Genomic DNA, 10000 nt, shown 5'->3' with positions numbered 1-10000 from the left:
CCTAAGCATCATGGGAAATGTTCCAAAACATCTGAAGTGCCAAAGTTAGCCATCGCTGACACAGGGCATCGAGAAGCTCTGTAAGTATACACAAGACTGTGATGAATAGTTGTTTTGTTGTATATACTTTAACTTTGTGCTCAGTTCTCTATAATTTAATGTGCAGATTATGTGATGTTAAAAACATGTTGGATTAGATGAGGTAAGACCGTCGAAATTTGCTACCTTCAACTGCGTGTGTCCATGCATATTATGTGATGTTAAAAACACCCATCCACATATAGCAGACAGCCAAACCAGTACTGAAATTTGCTACCTTCAACTGTGCGTGGATACCACCTTAACAATCAAATGGACTATAATCAAGCTCTTTGTCGAAATTTGCTACCTTCCTGTGCACATGCTTTTAATTATGTAATTCCATTCCATACATTCTTTTCAAACGTATGTGGATTGCGATTTACGTAATTCTGAGCGTGCGCTCATGAAGGTAGCAAATTCCAACTAAGGAGCAAAATCCGACAGAACGCCAGATTCTCTCTGCAAGTGCATTAATCGGCATTAGCTATAGCAACGGTGAAAGTTTTCTTCCACTATATAAAGGAACTTCAGTGGCTTTAAAAATGTACGTTGAAGTGAATTTCATGATTCAGATGGAGTATGTAATTTTAAGCAACTTTCTAATTTACTCCTATTATCACATTTTCTTCATTCTTTTGGTATCTTTATTTGAAAAGCAAGAATGTAAGTTTAAAATGCCGGCCCATTTTTTTTAACAACCTGGGTTGTTCTTGATGATTGGTGGATAAATTCATCCACCAATAAAAAAGTGTACTGTCCAGAGTCCTGAAACAAAAGAAGCTTAGATACCTTTTAAAATATAGCAAGAGAACGAAGAAAAATTGCATGCTCTATCTGAATCGCAAAAGGAAAAAAATTGGGTTCAGTGTCCCTTTAAGCAACTTTATAATTTACTACTTTTATCAATTTTTCTTTGTTCTCTTGCTTTCTTTATTTGAAAAAAGGCATCTAAGCTATTTTTTTTTGGTTCAGACCCTGGACAGCCCTTGTTTATTGGTGGGTGAAATTATCCACCAATCAGCAAGAACAACCCAGGTTGATCACCAAAAATGGGCTGGCATCTAAACTTACATTCTTGCTTTTCAAATAAATATACCTATCTTTATTTGAAAAAGAAGGCATCTAAGCTTCTTTTTTTGATTCAGCACTTTGGACAGCACTTTTTTATTGGTGGATGAATTTGTCCACCAATCAGCAAGAATAACCCAGGTTATAAACCAAAAATGGGCCGGCATCTAAACTTACATAATTGCATTTCAAGTAAAGATACCAAGAGAATGAAGAAAATTTGATAATAGGAGTAAATTAGAAAGAGCATGCAATTTTAAGCAACTTTCTAAATCATGAGAGAAAAAAATTGGGTTCAGTGTCCCTTTAAAGGACAGAGTACGCAGATTTTTATATAACTGCATATAAAAGACACTACTATAAAGAAGAATATGCAAAGATACTGATCTAAAATACAGTATCAAATCTTTTAAAAACTTAGACGCTCCCAGTTTTGCACTGTTGATGAGGTTAGCTGGAACACCCAGGGAAAGGGGCTTGATAAACAAAAATAACACACCCCACCTTCCCTGCATATGAAATGACGGATAACATAAATAGGAGCCTGCAGGAGTCTGTAAACACGAGTATACATCTGACACTGTGGGCTTGGTTAGAAGTCTAAAATCAGCAAAGTTCTTAAAAAAAATAAATAAGCAAACCTATACTTTTTTTTTTTTTTTTTTGTTTTAAATAAAAACACTACCAGGCTATATATAAATGGATTATCTACAAAACATTTATGCAAAGAAAAAAATCTAGTGTACAATGTCCTTTTTAAACCCCCCCCAAAACTTATAGTAGCTTTTACTTTGTGCGACACTGCAGCAGTTAGTGGATATATCTACTAAGAATAAACGTGTGCAACTATAATTTTAGTATTTTTTTTAATTTAAATTAGCGACATTACTTTAGTAACCTGGAGAGATGGTTAATGATGTTTTATTATGCACCATAAAGGGTCATGAAATCTCAATTTTTTCTTTCTTAATTCAAAAAGTGTAATTTAACAAATAAAAAAAAAAAAAAAAAAAAATTTCATGTGATTTTCTACTTTCAAATTTACTTTGTTTTTTGTGTGTCCTTTGATGAAAAACAGGAAGCTAAAGCTCAGGAGAGTCTGTCAGGACCACTATATAGTAGCAGTTTTGCATGAACGCTTTTAACAGGTATACATTTTCAAGAGGACTAAATGACAATGCCGAGCTGCTGCCATACAGTGCACCGAACGTGGATTCTGCCTACATGGTTATTCAAAATATAAGTACATTGGGAACTTTACTATAAAAACGTTTTGCTTTGTCCATTAATATCACCCTCCAGTAAAGCTGTGGGAGATTTTTTCTTGTCCCACAAACTAGTATTGCACAAATACTTTATTAGTTCAGTAGGCAAGGAAATTCAAAGTTACTGCGCTGCAGAGGATACTAGTTATAAAGCCACAAGTAAAAAGGGGAGCAATTTTGGTCATCCTGTGGATCCGTAGCTGGAGTTGGAAGGATGCCTAGTGACGTATGCTGTTGCACGCTGTCTTACTACACGCTGAGAAGAACAGCCGGGCGTTCCCTGTATGCTCTATTCCACCACTGCGGACTTTACCACGCTGAATTCAATTGTTTTTATTGAAGGCTTGTTGTACTTTTATTCTAGTTGCATTACTAGTGTGTGCTATTTGTGGAAATAAAACGGTTTACCTTGAGTCGGAGGTGCGCTGTCTTCCTTCTTCTGTTACAGCTACAAGTAAAAAGGGGCCCTCCTAATTGTCCCAGAAAAATGGCAAAAATACTAGTTGAGACTAATATGCCTATACTTTATTAGTTTCAAAATCTAAAAAAATATGATGAACATGTTTTAAATTGTGCTCTTTCATATATGTCAGTGTCCTTCAGAGAATGTTGCCAATTTGGTGGTATTAAAAAGTAGCCGGGTGGGGTCACACATACTTTTCAATATTATAACATTTTCTGCTATTTAGAAATGTTCCTTAAGCTTTTAAAAGTACAAATTAATTGCATAATTTAACATAAATTGATTTAGTGATAATTGTGCAACAAATATTATTTTAACAAAAAAAATCATGTGTGTTAGAAAAAAATGCTCGTAAAAGTTCAGTTTTTTAAAACGGCATACGCACATATGCTGTGAATGCCCTGTTCACCTGCATTCAAACACCTCACCTTCTGAGAGTGAGCAGTGATTTGTATGACACAAGGCTTTAATGATGCAATACACACAACCACTATCTCTCTGTGTAGGCATGGTGATTGAATCCTGATGCTCCAGTGACGTAGAATATGTGTGTATGTTGCTACAACTAATACTTGTTAGAATCATTTTTGCTAATAGAAGTATAATGTGCAAATGCTTATTTTTAAAATTGACTGCATTCATGCACGTTCAATGTCGACCTTTCTGTCCCTTTTAAGGTAGCAGTTTTTTTTTTTTGTTGGTGTGTGAGGTAAAGCTGTGTTTGATGCTTCTGCACTAAAGGGCTGTTCTGTGTGATGTCTAGTATTCGTTTATATACATGGTTTTTTTTTGTGTGCCTTGCAGATATGGAATCCACAAGACAGACAAGCAATTCTCAGTATTTTATCTCAGTTATTGTTGGACAAAGAATGCACACTGTTGATTGGGAGACAGCTTCGACCCTTGCTTCTGGATTTGCTGGAGAGGAATGCAGAATCTATCAAAGCTGGAGGCCAGGTTAACCATGACTTGCATGAAAGGTTGTGTGTGGCTATGAGTAGACTGGTAAACATCCATCCTGATGTTCTCCCGTAAGTTCTGTCTTTGACTAGTGCAATTAGGGGACTTAAAAATATTTATTTGCTCTATCTAAGTCGGAGAATTATAAATTGTTTTTTTTTTTTTTTTTTTTTTTTTTGTTTGTTTCTAAACAGATTTTTATGTCCAGAATAAAACTAGTTTCTCATGTAATGTTTGTTAGAGTTGTTCTTATTAGCGAATGAACTGTGCGTGGATCCACTGCACAAAAATACATTTCCTATTTAGTTTTCCTAATATTAGTTACCAATATACCCTGAGCAAGATAATGGGCTTCATTCAAACAATGCATTTATGCCTAAGAGTTCAATAGGGGAAAAGTAGTTCAACACTAACTTTAGATTTCTAGCATCTATTTTTTTTTTCTTCTCCCTTTTTTGACTATTTTGAAAAGCTCTGATCCATCAGGAATTATAAAAATGCATCTTGGGTAACACAATACAATAACCTTGTTTTTTGCTCTCCTAGATTTGCAGTGCGGTATTTTCAAAAGGCCTCACCAGTGTTTCAAAGGCTCTTCTTGGAGAGTTGTGACTCCAGTACTGTTCGATATGGGAGGAGGCGCATGAAACTGCGGGATTTAATGGAGGCTGCCTATAGATTTTTGCAGCAAGATAAGTCCTACTTTCGAGAAATGTGGGACTGGAGCGTTTGTGTGCCCCTCCTTAGAAGTCATGATTTGGCAGTTCGCTGGTGAGTAAATTATTTAGTATGTAAACTATAATATTAGGTATATTTGGTAAAAAAATTAACAGCTGAAACAAAGCGTCTTGGATTCGGCTCTGAATCACACACAATTATGTGCAAGAAACTCATTACTAGATTTATTTTTTTTATTGTTTTTGTAGTATAGTAAAAGTCAGATAGGTAATGCAATTTTTAAGAAATTTTCCAAAATACTTCCCTTATCAAATTGTGCTCAGCCTTTTTTTTTTTTTTTTTTAACAAGCTTTATTAAACATAAGGAAACATCATACAAAACGAAATGCACACCATCATATTATACAAGAGGGCTTATGATTAAGAATTTCAAATGCTGAAAGCTTAGGAAGGATAATGGCACAAGTCCAACATTTAGTGTCCAGAAATGGATCCTCTCCAAAATCGAGGGAAAGTCCTCTACTGTGTTAGCTATAGTGTCCTCTGGTCGTAAGGCAGAAAAAGAACTCTGGTGTAACTTTCAATATAGTAAAACTTGGATTTTTGTTGTTAAACAGTTCAGCATTTTTTTTTTTGATCTTAGCTTGTTCTTAAGAAGTATACATTCTAACAAGAACCAGAGAAATACAAAAGACTAAGAAGTTAGAGTACAGTGCACTAAGAAGAGAGAGAAAAAGGAGGGGGGGAGAGAGAAAAAAATAAAAAAAAAAAAAAAAAATCTTTATTTGTAATTGAACGTATTAGCACGGTCAGAAATATTAAGTATAAGTAATTGGTCACCATTACTGTGAATGTGTATGAGGAGGGTTCCAAGTGGCCAACATTAGTTCATACGTGGCCACTGGTTGCTCCTAAGGTAGTGGAGTTTCTCTAGGCTCAACAAATCCTCCACTGCTAAGCGCCAATCAGGGAGGGTGGGTGTTTCTTTAGATTTCCATAGCCTTGGTATTAATCTCTTGGCACCGGTAAGCATAATCAGGAGAAGGGCCCGGCTGTACTACTCTTAGTGTCGGGAAGATGAAGGAACAGTAAAGTTTCTGGAGATATGGGGATGTGTGTATTCAGTTTCTCGGATATCTCCTCAGGACTGACGTCCAGTAATTAGTCAACTTGGGGCATTCCCACCAGATATGAATAAGAGTACCCTGTTCACCGCAACCTCTCCAGCAAGTGTCTTTGACTGTCGGAAAAATCTGATGGAGTCTATGTGGGTATAGTACCATCTAGAGAGTAGTTTAATTTGTATTTCTTGAACTGTGGCTGAGACAGAGGATCGTCTAATTAACTTAAACGATTTAAGCCAATCTTCCTCTTCAATAATAGAATTAAGATCCTATTCCATGCTCTAGTGAATGAAGGGAGTGGAGTATCTGGTGGCGTCAAAAGCAATTTATATATTTTTGAGATTAACCGTCTTGGTGGTGAGGTCCCTGTGCAAAGTGTTTCGAAGGGAGTAAGGTCTCTGAGAAAATTTTCCCTTTCGTTATGGTGTGACAAGTAATGCGATAACTGATGGTATCTTAACCAAGAGGAGAAACTTCTCCATGGAGTTCCACCAATTCTTGTTGTGAACGTAATCTACCGTTATGGAGGGCGAAATGTAGTGTTCCTAATCTCAGGTTATGTGGTGCAATTTTACGTTTACACAATTCATAGTAGGGAATCTCAGGGTTTTCAAGAATCGGCAACATTGGGGATGATCTTGTCGAGATGTGTGCTTGTTGCAAGTAATCTATCCCATTCTAGAAATGTTTCTGACGTTAGATGATATTTGTGTAAGAGTTTAGGGCGTTTGGAAGCATGGAGCCACGCGTAGGATGCCACGTTGTTGGTAAGGATCTGTCCATCCAGTCTAACCCATTGTTTCTGAGATGTGTTGTGCGACCACTCCACCAATCTCTGAAGGAGTATAGCTCTTCTATATAAGGCCAGATTAGGGAATCCCAGCCCTCCCTTGTCTCTAGGAAGGTATAATGTTTTTTTTGGAATTCTGGGTTTTACTCCAGTCCAGATAAACCGCTCCAAGGAACCCTGTAGTTGTGATAAGAAGTCAGTGGGTAGGCGTATAGGTACAGTTTGTATAATGTACAGAATGCGTGGCAAAATGTTCATCTTGACTAAACTAATTTTCCCTAACCAAGATAAGGATTTATTTTCCAGGAGGATAGATCATTAATTATTTCCCTACGTAATGTGAGGTAGTTATGTTTATATAAGTCTGAGGAGTTTGCTGATAGATAGATACCTAGGTATTTCAGTTTGGATTTAGCTATGGGAACATTGTAATTGGTTGCTAAGAGTCGAATTTGTTCTATTGGGGCATTAATATTAAGGAGCTCCGACTTCGAGAGGTTTAGGTGGAAGTTAGATAACTCACCATATTCTCGAATCTCTTTTAGCAGCTCTGGAATGGATGTTTCTACATTAGTGAGGGTGTAAAGGACATCATCTGCGTATAACGCTTGTTTATACTCCACATCACCCACCTGGACACCCTTGATATTTGGATTAAGTCTGACTTTCTGCGCTAGGGCTTCTATGGAGAGGGCAAAAAGTAAAGGGGACAGGGACACCCTTGTCGGGTTCCGTTTGATATTGTAAATGTATTTGATAGTGTTCCATTTATTCTGATTCGTGCATTTGGAGAAGAGTATAGTGCGAAAACCATGTTCAGGAAGGGTTCCCCAAAGTTCATGGTCCTCATAACCTGACGCAGAAAAGACCAATCGACCCGGTCGAAGGCCTTCTCCGCGTCGGTCGAGAACAGCGCCATAGGCACCTTCTCAGTTTGCGCATAATTTAGCAACTGGATCACTTTATTGGTATTATCCCGCGCCTCTCTTCCCGGACAAATCCAACTTGGTCGGAGGAGATGAGACCCGGTAAAAATCTATTGAGGCGGTTCGCCAGAATTTTGGCTAGAATTTTTATGTCTAAATTTAATAAGGATATAGGCCTAAAATTAGCTGGAGAGATGGGGGGTTTCCCGGGTTTGGGGATAACTGTAATATATATGCTTCAAGCATTGAGCTAGAGAGTGTAGGCTGTTCTATTAAGTTATTGAAGAGTTGGAGCATTAGAGGACTCAAGGTGCCACCGAATAGTTTATAATACCTAGGGGAGAAACCATCCGGGCCTGGGCTTTTCCCATTTGGGAAATCCTTAATAGCTTGTGTTATTTCATCTGCTGAAATGCATTTATTAAGGCTATCTCTTTGTTCAGGATCTAGTTGGGGCAATTTCAGTGCGGTTAAATATTGCATCATCAAACGGTCTCTCTCAGTTATGTCTCTGTGTGAGTCTTCAGGTCTCTGTGATTGTGTGATGTTGTATAGTGACTGATAGAATGAATGAAAAGAATGAGCTATTTGCTTAGAACCTTTTAATACCGACCCGTCTGGGTTTTGTATCCAATGTATATGTGTTTTAAGTTGTTTTCTTCGGACAGCCCTAGCCAGCAATTTGCCGGGTTTATTGCCTCCTTCATAGTATTGTTGTTTTAAATGCAACATCTTACGCTGATAAGCCTCACGCAAATGTGCATTCAAATCAGATTTAGCTTTCTCTAGTTTCATTTTAATATCTAAATCTGAAGGGTCACCTTTGTGTTTCTCTTCTATTTGAATAACATTTTGGAGCAATTGTGTGTGTCTTAATCTGCGATTCTGTTAAGTCTCGCCTGGTGTTTGAGAAACTCACCTCGTATAACGCATTTATGCGCTTCCCATACAGTTATAGGCGAGGTCTGGGAGGGACAATTATGAGCTAGGTAATCATTCAGAGAGTTTTGTATGTCAATTTTAATTAAGGGGTCATTCAGTAGGGTGTCGTCTAGTCTCCAAGTGTATGTTGTAGGTGGTAAGTCAGGCCATTGTACTGAGCAGGTAACAGGGGCGTGGTCAGACCATGTGATCGGTCCAATTGAGCAGTCAGTGATCATGTCTAACCCGTTGGAGTCGGTGAAGAAATAGTCTATACGGGAATATTTGTTGTGTGGGGAGAGAAAAAGGTGAAGTCTTTGTGGTTGGTGTAGTGTCCGCCAGACGTCATGTAAATGTAAATTTGTGATGGTGGATCTAACCATTTAATTATTTTGGGTGAGGTGCTAGTCACACCGTTGATGCATCCATAGTGATATTAAAGTCTCCGAGAGAAACACCGGGCCCTTCGCATGATCCAAGAGAATCTTAGAAAATTTAGTCATGAAAAGATGCTGGTCAGCATTCGGGCTGTACAATGTGGGACCGATTGGTGTATCAGTATACCCACCCCACACCTCTTAGTTGTACCGGAGGCGAAAAAGGCAGTCGGGTATTGTTCGTTAAACCATTTTGGCTCCCTCCCTCTACGGAAATGTGTCTCTTTGAAGAAGAAACATGGCTGTATAAATTCTTGAGAGCTCTAAAAGCGATGGATCTCTTACCTGGATTATTTAATCCTTTGGCATTGACCGTGGTCAATGTTAGGGTGTGGGCACCAAATCTACTAGCTCGTTGGTTCATTCTGGGAAAAAAAAAAAAAGAAAAAAAAAAAAGGGGGTGGGAAGAGTGAGAAGTCTAGAGGTTAAAGTAAAAGAAGGGTTGGGTAGGGCTGTTAAAGGTTAAAAGAAAGGAGTTCGATGAAAGAGAGTGAGGGTGTATATAGTATAGTTTAAAGGTATGAAGAAGTAGAGAAGGAAAGTCTACAGTCAAATACTAAATAGGCATTCAACAGTAACAATAAAATAGAAATACAGACGGGGTAGTAACCCTCAGGCTAATTTAAACAATATACTCGTGTCCTCCGGCGTGGGTTTAGTCCACTCCTTTGAGGGCAATTGTACAGTTGGCATAATATAATATTTGGCAAGGGGAAGGGGAGGAGGGTGGGAAGGAAAAACGTGGGGAAATAGGGAAGGGATATAGGGTAGGTTATGAGTAAGGGGATGTAAAGGAGAGGGAAGAGGCTATTTGGAAAAGAGGTAACAATCTTAAACTATTGATAGGAATATTTGAACTTATTCCCAACAGAGGTAACATTTAGTAAATCGGTACTATAAACCTTATATCAATCAACTCTATATAATCTAAATGCAACAAATTCAAAACTCCATGGATCTCTGGTCTAGGACATTCTTAATGTAAAGGGCATTATGGCACATCTTAAGTTATCTATGGGCCCTTGATTCCAGGTGGCTCGGTAATGTCTCAAGGACCAGAGATTTTACTAAAAGCTTAGTCAAATGAAAAAGGATACTGTTTGGGTAATTCTTAGAGCAAAGTTACTGCATCCTCAATATAGAAAGTTTCCTGCATCGATTGGTTTTTGATCACGGGCTTGAAGAAGAGTGTCCCTGAGTTGTCTCCGGGCCAGGCCGAGACTCAGTAATTGAGAGGCTTGTATAGAAGGATTGCAGGTCTGCTCCCGGATTGAACACTGCAGTCTT

At 38.1% G+C, this 10000-nt stretch overlaps 1 protein-coding gene across 1 annotated transcript in view; it reads left to right on the top strand.

Moving 5' to 3' along the window:
• The window catches only part of MDN1 (midasin AAA ATPase 1), a 1255339-nt gene that overhangs the window by 8614 nt on the left and 1236725 nt on the right, over positions 1 to 10000 (top strand). The window contains 2 exon segments of the mRNA XM_053710546.1: positions 3682 to 3908; positions 4384 to 4608. Coding sequence (XP_053566521.1) covers positions 3682 to 3908; positions 4384 to 4608 — 452 coding nt within the window.

The sequence above is a fragment of the Bombina bombina genome, chromosome 4 (assembly GCF_027579735.1).
Source record: "Bombina bombina isolate aBomBom1 chromosome 4, aBomBom1.pri, whole genome shotgun sequence".
Taxonomy (NCBI): Eukaryota; Metazoa; Chordata; class Amphibia; order Anura; family Bombinatoridae; genus Bombina; species Bombina bombina.
This window is presented reverse-complemented; position numbering and strand designations above follow the sequence as displayed.